At 39.4% G+C, this 15051-nt stretch overlaps 2 protein-coding genes across 6 annotated transcripts in view; both read right to left on the bottom strand.

Annotated features, from left to right (window-relative positions):
- Nucleotides 1–1039: 1039 nt before the first annotated feature.
- LOC117552006 lies at nucleotides 1040–13463 on the bottom strand. Of its 4 annotated transcripts, none has more exons than XM_034225199.1 (7): nucleotides 13043–13462; nucleotides 10325–10519; nucleotides 8962–9124; nucleotides 7627–8020; nucleotides 6747–6790; nucleotides 4048–4219; nucleotides 1040–3231 (listed from the first exon to the last, which is right to left on the bottom strand). In XM_034225199.1, exons 5-7 carry the CDS (start codon nucleotides 6747–6749, stop codon nucleotides 2564–2566), a joined length of 843 nt encoding a protein of 280 aa, XP_034081090.1. In that variant the 5' UTR covers nucleotides 6750–6790; nucleotides 7627–8020; nucleotides 8962–9124; nucleotides 10325–10519; nucleotides 13043–13462; the 3' UTR covers nucleotides 1040–2563. The 4 variants fall into 4 exon arrangements, with proteins under 4 accessions (XP_034081090.1, XP_034081072.1, XP_034081076.1 ...); XM_034225181.1 differs by having other exon boundaries at nucleotides 1041–3231; nucleotides 4048–4263; nucleotides 13043–13463; XM_034225185.1 differs by lacking the exon at nucleotides 13043–13462 and adding an exon at nucleotides 12706–13004 and having other exon boundaries at nucleotides 1041–3231; nucleotides 4048–4263.
- A 713-nt stretch (nucleotides 13464–14176) lies between these two features.
- Nucleotides 14177–15051, bottom strand: part of LOC117552028 (polycomb group RING finger protein 6-like) — a 62815-nt gene continuing 61940 nt past the window's right edge. For both annotated transcript variants that reach the window (XM_034225211.1, XM_034225221.1), the window contains exons 10-11: nucleotides 14755–14841; nucleotides 14177–14653 (exon numbers count right to left, since the gene is read on the bottom strand). In XM_034225211.1, coding sequence (XP_034081102.1) covers nucleotides 14603–14653; nucleotides 14755–14841 — 138 coding nt within the window. In that variant the 3' untranslated portion in view covers nucleotides 14177–14602. The remainder of the gene's footprint in view (nucleotides 14654–14754; nucleotides 14842–15051) is intronic.

Raw genomic sequence — 15051 nt, 5'->3', positions numbered from 1 at the left:
CTTCCTTAAAAACTAACTAATTTAATAAAAATCACAGTTGTATTACACACAATGCACTGTTTTTTGAGAACAAAAATTCGTAACTAATGTAATTTTTACATTCTGACGAAAAATAAAAATTATTATGAATACAAATAAAATAAAAAAAGACTCCCGTGAGTTACTACAAGCTATAAAGTAGATTTAAAAATGTTTTATAGAATAAAAGCTCACTGCGGGACGTTGTAGAAATGCGTGTGTGCACCACGACAAAGGAGCCTCATTCACTTTACATTGGGTTTTTTTGCGTGGTGCAGACACGTAAATGGAGCAGAATGCGTGACTCCACCACGCAATGCGGTGTTAAGGAGTCGTGGTGGAGTCACGCATTCTGGTGAGATCAGGTTGGTCCAAGGCCATAGACAAAATGGAACCACGTACCAACAAAAGGGTGTCAATGTCTCTCTTGCCCTTTGGCCTAACCATAAAACAAATTAGTGGGAAAAATGTGGAACACTAATCCATCATCATGTGAAATTTTGAGATAATTTAAATAATTACTTATGGGTTGGAATCAAATTAACATTAACATTAGAACTAAAGTCAGTCAAAATTGGACTCGCACGGATCAGAATCTAAGCAATACACAATTTTCCCAGCTCTGTAATGAAAAGGACAACAATATTATACATGACGGGAGTGATAAAACACCCAAACATGCACACGTATCTTATTCTAGTAGAGATTAGAGGACAAGGTCTAATGTTGTGAACAAAATCATCAAGTCAAAGTTTTAGTTATTTTATCTTATGTACCACAGTTAATTCAATAATTAATCTTGAATTACTAATAACTCTAAAGAAGGCAACAATTTACAATGTGGATAAGGCAAATACCCATCCAAAGTGTGTGTGTGTGTATGTGTGTGTGTATGTGTGTATGTGTGTATGTGTGTGTGTGTGTGTGTGTGTGTGTGTGTGTGTGTGTGGTGTGTGTGTGTGTGTGTGTGTGTGTGTGTGTGTGTGTACAGCTTGTCTTGTCTTGTACACAATGCCTGGTTGTACACAGTAGCCTTGACACAAACGTGTGAATCTGTAAGGTTTACCCTTATATTCAAATGTGAACAAAATTGACTGTCTTTGTGTACAGGAACACTGAAAAATGCATTTGAGAGATCTTATGACAGTAAAAAAAAATATGCTGCAGAGGCTGGAACTTTTGGAGTAATCAGATAAGCGACTTGGGACGAGCGGGCATAGCTGCATAGCATTTACAGCTGTAAATCCTGGACAAATCTCCACTCGTCAGGAGGTTTTGTCTCTGATCTTTTTGACAGGAAACACTGGAGTGCGTACCGGAATCGTTACACGGAATAATGACCCCTTGTTTAAGCAGAGAGGTAAACACTGAGTCCATCAACATGGACATTAACCCTACGTCAGATCTGTGAGCTGCCCAGAGTGAGTATGGCCCATCTGAAAGCGCAGGAAAGCTCAGAGATATGAGAATTACCTCATCATCCTCAACCAACAGCAATGTGCGCAGAACGGCTACGTTTGTGCACATTTTCATCTTATACATGTCACCTGACATATAGTACATAACATATTCTGTGTGTGTAGGTGTCCAATCAGTGACTGACTCCAAATCTTTAACGATTGGATCCAAATCCCTCTATCTATCAGTGGGGCCCCTGACTAGTGAAATGTGTGGACCGCCCCTGGGATTTGACACAGTTTGTGTTGTGTGGGTGTGCAACAGGAACCAGCTTCGCAGCAAACTTCAAGCTTAGTTTTAAGCATGAGCTCCTCATTCACACATTCTAACAGAAAAACTCATCATAGCATTTACACGGATTAACAACATTAACAACGTTAGCACGTATAATGCAAATGAGAAGCCTCCATGAACACAGCAGGTGGAAAAACACGTTGATCAGTCAAACGCAACAACGCCTGAGAATCAGGATATGTCAGCAGCCATTTAATACACATTCACACAGTTCTTTATCATCAAATGCCAGTTTTTGAACCATCGTAGGAGATGGCTGCCGGACTTTAAAACCCTCATTTGTTGAAAAATTAGGTCTAAGCCGAACCGGAGAATCAGATCTCTGCCCAGTAAATGTATTAGGCAGACGAAGGATAAAATAAACTGTTTTTGACTGATGTGGGAAATGGATTGACTATCATCACCGTTATCTCCACTCTGAAGTGATACAAAAACTTCTCCTTTACAGTCACCCCAGCCGCTCCTATTGAGTGCATAATCTACCATTACATTTGCAATCAGGCAAATCTGCCCTTTTTACTATAGAATGTGTAGTCCCAGAATCAACCAAAAAAAATGGAACATCAACACCCATGACAGCCAAAGTCAGTGTGGGACATTTCTGAAATGCTGTTTCACTGTCATATTTCAAATATGTACCCTCTTTAACCACAGGCATGTCTTCTACATTTTCCAATTTTCAAAAGCATGATGTGTGTGTGTGTATTCACTTCCCTGGTTCGATGATGCTGGCAGTGGTTCTCTCTCTCCCGACCGAATTCCTTCCTTTCCCCACTCCCTCCTTCGACTACTGTCAGTTTGAAGTACTGTCTTTGTTACAGTCCGATTTATCCGATCGAAAGTTCTTTTTCTGCTTCTCGTGTGGGCATTCAGCGAACCGATGACCCATCTCTCCGCAGTTAAAACATCTGCTATTGCGGTCTCTATTGCGGTCTCTTCCTCCTCTTCGGTTCCCTCTGCCCTGGCCTTGACCTTGAGCCCAGGTGGTTGTAACAACCTGGACCATGGTCAGCTGGCCCTTTTCTTTGTGAGCGTGGCGTCTCTTTTCCTCACTGGCTTTTTCTTCTGAGAGGCGTTTCTCAGCCTGCACGGCATGTCGGCGAATTTCTTCCAGCCGGGCACCGTCCATTACGCCAATGCAGGAGTTTCGCACTGATGAAGAAATAGCCGGGGATAGGCCTGTGAGGAAAGCGTTTGAGAGGTGTGTTTCCCAAACTCCCACACCGGCCTCTTGTTTGATAATGCCGCTGTTCTCAATGAACACTTTTTCTAAGCGGTGGTAATAGTCATTTACTGTTTCCTCCCGGTTCTGCCTGCATGCCCAAATTCTTGACATGTCGACTTTGGCGGGGAACTTTGTAGTTATTGCGGCCTCTGGTCCAGCCGCCTCCTCAGCAGGCAGGTGAACAGCGAGGGAAGGTGGGAAAGGAAATCCACAGTCGAGGAGAGGATCCCCCACGCCTGCAATGGAAAGACACAGAGATGTCTGGGGTTTACATGGTTTTGGAAATAATTTATTTTCCTTCTTTTCTTCACATTCATTCCAACCTTAATATTTTCTTTAACGCCCAAGGCCAATTGCCTTCTTTCACGGCATTCTGCTTAATCCTCCCAGTATTTATTATAAACACTTTCTGTGAGTGTCCAGTTTTCTATATAAGTCTTTTACTTTAACTTTATTTGTATTTCTACTTCTTCTTGAAGAATAAATGTATTCTTTAGTTTCTTGATTTTTAATTTACTCAAAAACCTCCCTTTGGAAATCCAAACATTTCCGTCCATATATTTATTCTTTAGACAGACTGTTTTCACCATATTTTACTCTCATGACGTCTACAATCGGGCCCTCAGGAGGGTGTACAAGCCCCCTACTTTGCCTTGCTCCCATGACAAAATCACCTCATTTGTTTCTCAGTACAAATCATGCAAAAACTAATCGTAACCCCACGATCTACGACGGGATAAACCCTATGTGATATTTGTTTCTCAGTACAAATCACGCAAAAACTAATCGTAACCCCACGATCTACGACGGGATAAACCCTATGTGATATTTGTTTCTCAGTACAAATCATGCAAAAACTAATCGTAAACCCACGATCTACGACGGGATAAACCCTATGTGATATTTGTTTCTCAGTACAAATCACGCAAAAACTAATCGTAAACCCACGATCTACGACGGGATAAACCCTATCTTCGAGCAGCCCCTTTCATAAATGTCATGGAGTTTTAATTACGTTTAACTTTAAATAATTTAGACACTGTACATCTCACCCAGTATTGGAAAGCCTTTGAGTTCGTTGGATCTCGTGAAGTCAATCGGTTCCACCCCCGGCGCTGGTCCTCTCGTCCCATACGGTTTCTGTCGGGGTAGAGGAAGATCCGCGGATCCTGGAGCGCCCACCACCAGCGTCCGGAGGTGTTCCCAATCGAACTTGCAGAGACCCTGCTCGCAGCGCCAATTGTTATGGAAATCTAAAAACCCCAATACTGTAGAGTACAAGTCAAAGGGATCAAATCAAATAAATGGTGAATCAGACAGTTGTCTTTCTGGTGATGTTTATTCGATGACTCAAACAAACAGCAGATACAATAAAATACATATATATTAGGGCCGGGACTTTAACGCGTTAATTAAGATTAATTAATTACACAAAAATTAACGCGTTAAAAAAATTAACGCATTTTAATCGCACTTATTTTTGCACCGCGGAACGTTTCTCACTGGATGAGTTTCAGGCGTACCGATTATACTAGAGCACCAACTAACGTTCATGACTTCAGACAACAACAAACCACAGTGAACAACAGTGGGAAATGTTATTTTAAAAAACGGACGGATGGAAGCGTCGATAAGAGCACGGTTGTGTGCAAATTATGCAAAAAGGAATTCGCATATCACCGCAGCACATCAAGCCTCAAGTATCACCTCAATGCAAAACATATAGCAGCTAGCGTGGAAGCTAGCGTGGACGTTAGCCTCTTTTATCGCGTTCACACCATACAGTCTATGGTTCACACCAAAAAGAGCCGGTACTAAAATTAGTTCATGAGAACCTTTTTACCCCCACGAAAGTCCCTGCTAGAGAGCAGAGAGCTGCTAGAGAGCAGGGACTTTCGTACGGCTCTCTTGTGAGAAAAGAGCTATATTTCTGATTGGCTGGGCGGATTGCAAACCACGCCCCGTAAAAACTCCCAAAAAGTTTGGTGAAGCCGCCATTTTATTATCCTCGCATTAGCATTATTAGCATTAGCATTAGCCCAGCGCAGAAACGCAGAGAGACTAACTTATGGCAACACAAAATAAAACATGGGAGCGGTGGAGATGAGGAGGTGTCGGCGTTCTGGCGATTTACTCGGAAGGCTTCAGTAGAAGCTGCTGGGACTCCCAGCAGCTTCTACTGAAGCCAGTCCCCAACTCCGGGGACTTCCGGCCGGGGACTTTGGGCGGCAGTATACGCCGTGAAGTGGTTTGCGGCCTGCCAGTAAACCCAAAGCAGAAGAAGAAGAAGTGACGTCAGCGGCTTCATTTGTTCTCATGAACTAAGTTCTCATGAACCTTTGTGGGAAAAGTACTGCGGTGTGAATGCGCCTAATGGTATACTAAAATCCATGTGAAAAAAATTGCTTCTCACTGTTCTCAGGTCAAATATTTATATGCGATTAAAAATGCGATTAATTTCGATTAATTAATTACAAAGCCTCTAATTAATTAGATTAATTTTTTTAATCGAGTCCCGGCCCTAATATATATATATATAGACACAGGTCTCACAGAGTATAAAATAAGTCTGCGCGAGTGTGCGCAGTTCAATATAGTTTTCAAGCTTATATTGAGGAAAGGGTGGGAAGGTAAGAAATCTGTCTTCACACGGTCACATTCTTATTAGACACCTGGCCTTGAGCTGTAGAAGTTCTCGTGTGACTTTGTGTGAGTCTCAACCCAGTAGCCAAAACAGCTCTGTGGCCTTGAAGTAGGATAGATAGAGGAAAACAGCACATCTAACCAAATGAGAAGCATTTGGTTAAAACATATCAGGATATAATAAAATTTCCACTACAGTACTTCTACTTTTAAGTAGAAGTACAATACCTGAGTACTTTTACTTTTACTCAAGAACAAGATCTGAGTACTTCTACTTTTACTCAAGTACAAGATCTGAGTACTTCTACTTTTACTCAAGAACAAGATCTGAGTACTTCTACTTTTACTCAAGTACAAGATCTGAGTACTTCTACTTTTACTCAAGTACAAGATCTGAGTACTTCTACTTTCACTCAAGTACAAGACCTGAGTACTTCTGCTTTTACTCAAGTACAAGATCTGAGTACTTCTACTTTTACTCAAGTACAAGATCTGAGTACTTCTACTTTTACTCAAGTAAACAACTGCCTCCAAGACAGCATACAGAAATAATACTACTTACTAACTATACTAATAGTATAATTGTTAAGAACAAATGTAACAAGTAAGTAATTACAAAAGAGATAAAATACCATCCAGCATCACATATCAATCATTTAACCTTTAGTGATATTGATCAAGGATCAACTCAGTTGTATATTGTATTTTAATTTCTATTCCAATGTAAGCTACTTCCCTGCTTATGTGTTACAACCAGACAGCATTTCTAGGGCGCAATTTTCATTTCATTTCAAACCTTTATTTAACCAGATTGGTCCCATTGAGATCATAGATCTCTTTTTCAAGGGAGACCTGCGATGTCTGAATGACGAAGGGCAGAGAACTTGGATGTCTTACTTTATGGCACAATCGCTGTCTGATAGAGCCATTGATGACATGGCTCCCCACCCCCATGTGATCAACTAAATTGAATTTACTGCTGAGGAACCCAAAATGTTTAAGTTAGTGATCTCAGGGTTGATGAGGTTGGTTGGTAAGACTACTTTCTGGCCCCTGTTCTGCCAGCCCCATCAGCTACACTGAAGGAAACTTCAGATTAGATACATACCATCCAGAGCAAGACTGCCACTGCACCAACACCTCGGCATGGCCCTGAGTAAAGAAAGACAGATTTTAGGTAAACTTATTTTTTTTCAAATGTCATACATGTAAATACGAAAAGTCCAGAGAAATCAAATGATAATTTGAAATAATAGTAGGTACGTTTAACTCAAACATATGAAGGACTGTAACATAGTCAATAGCATTTTCCCCATCAGTTTAATATTTTGGAATACTATTATTATTTAAAAATATATTTTCACTGCCAAGAATAGGAATTCACCTACAAATGATTACAAGAAAAAATGTAATATACAAATAAATGGCTGGACATGATGCATTAATGCGACATGAAGCATTACACAAGTACCTCAACCTTAAATTAATAATAAATTATTGTTACTGTAATTTCAATATTTAGATTAGCAGTCATGCTTAAGACTGAAACACTCCTTTTAAACAAAGTATACGAAAATCCAATAAGATAAGATAAGACTTGGTTCCACGGAAGCATTATTGTCAGTTTATTTCTTATTTTAAAATATTTTCTAAACAAACCTCCCTGATTCTTTCCCTCAATAGTTTTTTGTAGGGGAAAGTGGCTGACCCTTGATGAATGGGACATTCTGCAAGGAATTAAAAGATGGTAATAAGTTGAAGTTCAGCAATAACCTCCTAAACATTGCCTAACATCACATTGTGCTCAATTAAACTGTTCAAAATGGCACTGAGACTTTTGATACTGCAAAGTCTTAAACAAAACAAAAGGTGGCGTATTCTAATTGTACTGATGATTGTTTTCTCTCTCTTTAACTAATTCAATGTGCAAAATCAAACACAGTTTCAGTCTATGTAAATAAGATAATTACTAATTAACCCGCACATACCATTAATTGCCACTTTATTCCTCGTTGGTCTTCTTTTCTGTGAGGAAGACACTGAGGACACAGGAGGAGTCAGGCCGGAGGAGAGAGGAGGAGTCAGGAGAGGAGGAGTCAGGCCGGAGGAGAGAGGAGGAGTCAGGAGAGGAGGAGTCAGGCCGGAGGAGAGAGGAGGAGTCAGGCCGGAGGAGAGAGGAGGAGTCAGGCCGGAGGAGAGAGGAGGAGTCAGGCCGGAGGAGAGAGGAGGAGTCAGGCCGGAGGAGAGAGGAGGAGTCAGGAGAGGAGGAGAGAGGAGGAGTCAGGCTGGAGGAGAGAGGTACAGACAAGGAATCTGATCCTGGGTCTGTGGCCATTTCTGCCTGTGTGGTTGAAGGACCCTCAGGTTCAACTGCCAAAGTCACTTTTGAGAAGAAAAAAAAGTAGAGGCATGGTGAATAAATGACCAAGTATAATCCATATACATTTATAATCTGAGTAATTACAGCTAAAAATTAAACTACAAATATTGATTGTTTTTTATGAATCAAGCATTTAAGACTTCAATGTTAGGATGAGAAAACCAGTGCAGCAATCCACCAATAGTTGTGCTGCTAAGCTTTTACGAAGAACATAGTCCCACAAAACGTAATGTTATTATTAGTATTGTTATCAGTATATAAGTAAGGGTGATTATTAGTTGATTCATTGTCAACTTTAAAATGATTGACCAGCTGTTTCTATAATTGCTTATTGTTTTGAGTAATCCTTTCAGTAAAAACATGTCATAATTAGATTCTCACATGTGAACAATTTCTTTGTATTTTCCTTCTAGTTTAAAAAGGTCCCATGTCATGGCCATTTCTACTGATCATAATTCCATTGTTGAGGTCTACTAGAATAGATTTATATTGATCAATGTTCCAAACTCACATTGGTTTCTCATACAGCATCTCTGTGTATTCACTCTCTGTCCTAAACACTATATCACTATACTCAGGAAGCAAACAATGGAAAAAGAGAAATGTCCAACGAGGCGTTCTGGGGCAGCATAGACAGGTCTTTTCTGTGTTAGAGTTTTACTCGCTACAGGGTGTACTTTGAGGGTTTTTGACTCTGCCGACCGTTTACATGCAGAAAAAGCTACATAACACAAGGGGACGGGTAATAACCGGAAAAGCATGACATGGGACCTTTAACTGACAAAACAAGACATAACGACATATTTGTACTACTTGGTAAAGAGTGATTCACATGTTTTTTTAAAACAAAATAACTGAGCAATTAATTTACAAAAAATGTTAAGCGATAAATTGCTGAATGACTTTTGGCTTAAAATATAGCATGTGGATTTTTATACTTTACCATTAAGAAGGCTTTCGTAAATCCTCTTTATGGTAACAAGTGCATTGTTACCATCTTCTGTCTCAATTTGCCATGGACAGAGGCAATCGGCCGCAAAACCATTTGTGCCTCTCTTGGCAAGAAGGAGGATGGGATGCCGCTCAAGAAGTTTCCATTTGTGGAGCTGGAACACAATGGACACAAAAAAAACAAGAAATATTGTTTACATAACAGCTCTAAACATTTTCACACACCTAAAGCTTTTACAACTCCATTTATTTTTGCATAAGTGAAAAATGCACTGATGTGATACGTATGCACATTGAGGAAGGCACCCCACCATTAACCAGGTGTGATTTTAGACCCATTTTAGGGGAGCGCCAAAAAACACCATGAAAAAAAGCTCCGGTTCACTTTTTGAGTTTTGTTTACATGGGCATGGTTATTTTTATATGGGTCTATTTAACTCTCACATTCAGATATCTGAATAAGCTACATTTAGCTTTGAAATATGTCAGCAAGCTATAACCTATGTCATTTCAGGTTCAAAGTTCTGCATTAACTCAAAATATTGATGACTAAAGCACTTCAGATGAACACGGCTCAAAGTCAGAGACTCTGGTAAGCTAAATTAAAGTGCTTTTAAGGGCCTCTTTATTAATACAAACTCTTTCCAGGACTTGATTGTCTTTCAAGCACTATATTAATATTGGCTGGTTTTTGGCAGAGTTGAGCCAATGTTAATATATCTATATTCAGCCCAAACATTTTGTATATTTATTTATTTTTAATTTATTATTTAGATCTTTACATTTGATTCTGTGACATTCTTGGTTTTACCATTTATTCAAAATGTGTATGATATTTCATTTATTTTACTTTTGGAAACCATAGTCACATAATTCTGTGTTTGCCATACCATGAAGGTCCAAAATAAAATATAAAACACCAAAATGCAGTTTATTTTGTAAGATATAATTAGAAAAAATGTACGTTGAAGCTCTGATTCTAGGAATCCCCACTGGCCTGAACTATGTTACTTCTGCTTAAGAAATAATGTTTTACTAAAACTGGGCGCCTGCAAGTACAAACACTATCTAACATCAGTTTGAAAAAATGTGTTATGCCTTTACAGATTTAAATACAACGGTGACAACAATTTTGCTTAACACATCTCATGAAGTGCAGTAATCATGCACTAGTCTGTACTCTTCCCATAAACTTAATTAAGAAATTTGGATTATTTAAAAAAAGTAAATGAGGGCGACTGTTGGAAAGTATACATCAATTAAGTAATATAACAATTTGTATAAAAAGATTAAGATCAGGGATTATTTACACACTATTTTATGACAACTGACATCTGCAAGAAAAAAAAACGTACCAGTAGATTTGTTGAGTCATAAACTTTGTTGACACTGTGGTTTTTTTGTTGCGTGGCCTTCCACTCCTGTGCAACCTTTTCCTTTTGCTTGGATAGTTTCTCCTTGTAGGGTTGGTTGGCACCACATTGCCTGCATTTCCTGCTGGCTACTCCTATTTTGTGTTTGCAAGTCTGGCACACTTTTTGAGTAGGCATCTGTAACAGAAACACAGATAAGGGAATAAAACAAATAAGAATACTATACTACAAATGTTTACAGGATTCATGTATTTTATTATATCGTGAAAAATCTTGTTAAAACAATGAACTCGTGTTTTTTTATCTTTTAGATAGGATGAACAAAAATCACAAGAGTAAGGAAAAAAATGGTTATACAGAGTCAGTCACATGTTTAAAGTGACTGTTATCGACAACCCTAATCTGTCAATATCTGGTTGATCCAAAAGTTGATGCTCCATCATCACATAACTAATACTAAAATCATCATTACCAGGGGTGTATTGCTAATTCTATAAGTTCCGCATGCGTGCACGCGCAGTTGTGGCTCGTTTTGAAGCTTATGTAACTACTGTCAATTAACACTCCAGCCAGAATCAACAAAGAATGGTCGTTTATTAAGTCTGCATTATTGAATAAATGTGGATTCTTACAGTAAATGCTGGACACAGCTGCTTGATAGTTTATAAAGTTCCTTCACTGATCACTTAACTAACTCCCTCCTGCTGAGGTACAAAGGTTACTATATAAAAAGTGTGCACATTTATTTAGTATCCTATCCATGTGAATATGTTTTAAGTGGGGGTGGATCTCACGTCCTCTAGGGGGGTCCGGAGGCCCCCGGGAAGTTAAATGCATCAATCTTGTGCACTTTGAGGGCAAAATTAACTAAATCTATGGATACATCTGTCAACACCCATATGAAACTTAACTGTATACATTTCAATAATTAAAAAAAGATAAGAATAATACTTTTTTTTATTTATCTTTGTGCATATGTAACTATTTACTCTTTAAAAAAAAAAAAGTATTATATATGTATTTGTTGTATGTCCAATAGCATGAATTGTAATGATTTCATCGATGTTTTACATTCATTCGATTTTCTTTAGGGTGCCGCGTGACGTTGAACCTGCGACATACAACCTGTGACCTATGAACCTGTATTTGTATGCTACCAATGGAGCTTTTGAACCTAAGAACTTGAGACCTGTTTCCGACTCCTATTGTGGAACATTTAGGGTTGCCAACCGTCCCGTATTAGCCGGGACGTCCCGTATTAGCCGGGACGTCCCGTATTTGAGCCAAAAGGGGCGTGTCCCGTACGGGACTTTGTTTGTCCCGGATTCCCGTGTAAAGGGAAAAATAAAAAATATTTTCTGTTTGCGCGCAATGCAGTGTGTCTGGCTGTGTGCCTGTGTGTTTGTGTGCTGTATGCGAAGGGCGCTAGGACCGCTCAGTTGACAGGGCAGGCACAATGCTCGCACGTGTGTGTGTGAGATTTTCTCCGGTGGGCCGCGGGCGCGGCATCGTTGTTTGTGTGGCATGTCAGCCTGTTCAGTCGTGTGGGAAAATGAGCGCTGCCGGTGGAGGAGGTGATAATGAAAGAGGAGAAGAGAGAGAGGAAGTGGTTCTGGGCCCTGGCCCTTCTAAAAAGAAAATACTTTTGTCTTACAACAAACCGTGGAAGAAAAACACAGTTGGGTAAAGCCTGTGAGTGGAGATCTGTCTCGGGTCTTCTGCTTGTGTGAGAGTCAGTCAGCTGATTGATGGGAAAATGCTGGGAAAATGGTTGGTTGAAGGATAACATTAAGTCTAATAATGATGTACCTTGCATGTTCACATCATGTATACTTTGCATTACTTAATACCATTTTTCAAATATTTATTTTTTAACATTTTGGACAAAATAGCCAATTGTACATCGAGGTGCCCAGATGTCCCTAGTGCCCACCTATCCGATTTGAACATGCTGATGTACAATGTGATGTAGTAGCCTAATGCAGGTGTAAGACCATTGTGTTTGTATTGTGTTATAGGTATGCATAGTTTTCTATGCATTTTGAGGGTTTTGGGGGGGTTTGACTCCTCGAACCCTAGGGGGCTGGCTCCCCCAAAATAATTAAATAACATAACCCTAACCCTAAAACCGAAATAAAGTAACAAAAAAAAAAAACTAAATCCGCCAGAAACCTGAAAATCTTTGCGCGGGGGACACATGCCTGTGTTCCGTTTTTCCATCTCTGGAAGTTGGCAACCCTAGGAACATTACAATAATATAAAAGTGTGCCTTGGAAATATGTGTTTCCATATATGGTGACCAAACTGTTTCAGACCCACTGAGATAACTTAGACTAAAGTTAACTGTGTAAACATTACATTACCTACATTAGCCTCTCAGCCTATCCGTTATCATAGCTAGCTAGCACCAGATGCTAACAACCATCCCCGTTTTAGGTGCCGGAGCGGTGTTCCGGCAGCATTATACCCCTGATGACTCTTCACTTAATACATAAATAGTATTTAATATAGTTATAAAGAATGTGACGTGTGATAACATTTGGATAAACCGCATGAACCGATGGATCACATAACTTCCATGCTCACATTAACGTTAGCTGATTCTACTTTTGGCTAATTTAGCTTTGCTATCATTATTCCTAGGTAAACATAGTAATCTTAGTCACTGTACTAGACGACAAAATTAATCCGACTACTCACCTTTATTAGCTTGTCTGTAGGAAATAAATGGATGTTGTCAGTGATGCAGTGCCGAGTCCAAAAAAACCCAGTGAGTTAGCATTTTACCACTTCCGGTTCCCGCTCTTCTTCTTCTTCTTCACTCGTCGCACTTTTATTGATGCGCAAGGTTAAAGTTCACGGGATTACGATCCGCCAGGAGTTGCTAATAGAAATGAATAGACGGGAGCATGTTGTTTCTTACACGACCACTAGAGGTGCTACACTTTAAAACGTGGCTATGGGTCGTATTTGGGTCGGAAAACAATCGACCTATTTGGTCGTATTAGTTGGAGGACTTGTTGAAATGCTGCTGCGTTTTCACGTTTGGCTCATTTTCCATCCGAAAAACACGTCTTCCTGTACCACTTGTTATGACTTCTCTCTCTCGCGTATTCCCTTAAGACCCACCCATAGACTGTATATATAAGGACCCACCCCATCTCACTCCTCGTGCTGAAACCTACCAATCAAGTATAGGGGCGGGTCTTCACAGAATACGTGTGGGGAATAAAAGTCTTTGTTTTCATGTGCAAATCAGCATAATCCCGAATACATTCAAAGCCACCTCCAGGTAGATTTCGACACCAGGGCTAAAACTAATTAAAAAAATTATTTACATAATGGTTTTTAACTGCCAATCTTTTCTGGATTTATTGTATTGTTTTGTTTTGTCAGTTATGGTTCACTTGAATATGATATATAAGACAATCAAGCAGAAAACCTCATTATTTCAGAGGAAAAACATGTTCCGACATTTCTGCATGGAAAACATTTAACTATTTATAATTTATCTAAATTGTTGGCAATTATCTTACCGTTCCTCAATGTATTTATAAGTCAAATGATTTGCAGCTATACTTTAATGATTGCATACTTTTAAAGTTGAATGACTTTTGTATCAAATTCCTAGGACTTGCAGCACTTAGAGCAGATCGCCATCCACCTCTACTAAAGGATAGAAGAAGATCAGAAATAGTTGGCTTTTGAAATGGGGAATTCATTTAATGTAGCAAGATATTAAACAACCACAGACACTGGTGGGAGAAAAGCATTTACACCTTAGGAGGAAATTAAGCTCAAACCAGGAAACATGGATGAATCGAGAAACATACCTCAGTTGAGCAGTTATTTATTAATTCATTCTGACAAAACTGAGTAGGAAAGGCTTTTTGAACAAACCCCATCAGCAGAATATACAAATGCCATTGAGTTAAATATGTCAAACACAAAGCAAGCTGTAAATAAAATAAACGGTATATAAAGCTCCACACAAAAACTTTTGGTAGTTGAATCAATATGAAACTCCGCTCAGCCCTTGAGATGATAAATAAAGATGGCAGAAGTGCATGATGGCACTTCTGTTAATCAAATGTCTGTGCGCAACAAACAGAAACCAGGGCTGTCCTGAATGCCCAGTGATAATATTATTAAAACAATTGAACGTTGCAGTTTTAAATGTTTAGATCTTTTCATTTCAGACTGTTCATGAATAAAGGAAATCCAAGTGATGAGTTCATGGACTACATCCACCTCTCGTGCTCATGGCTGGGAGGGCAGGACCAGGCCAAAATGCAGCACCAACAAACCGTCCTGTAACAAAATGGAACCACAGAAAGAATCACTTAAAGGTATTCCTGGCCTTCTTCATAACGTCTTAAAAAACGTCTCTTGTGTGTGTTTGTGGGGCTCACCTGCAGTGCCTCTTCACCCACTAAGCTCTGAATGTCCTTGAGGGACTGGGAGTGATCGAGGAGGTGATTTCCACAAACCACTTCCACCTGCAGGACACAGACACATTTAGAGCACAGCTGTAGACATTTGATCAGACACCGTATGCCTCAAGACCAGTGTTGGGTGTAACGCGTTACAAAAGTAACAGAGTTACAGTAATATATTACATTACTTCGTTACAGCTAAAAGTAACGCATTACAAATGAAATGTGGGTAACATATTACCCGTTACAATGCTCAGTAACGCAGTTACAACA

Source organism: Gymnodraco acuticeps, unplaced genomic scaffold (assembly GCF_902827175.1).
Source record: "Gymnodraco acuticeps unplaced genomic scaffold, fGymAcu1.1, whole genome shotgun sequence".
In the NCBI taxonomy this organism is placed as follows: Eukaryota; Metazoa; Chordata; class Actinopteri; order Perciformes; family Bathydraconidae; genus Gymnodraco; species Gymnodraco acuticeps.
Note: the sequence above shows the minus strand (reverse complement) of the source record. Positions and strands in the feature narration are given on the sequence as shown.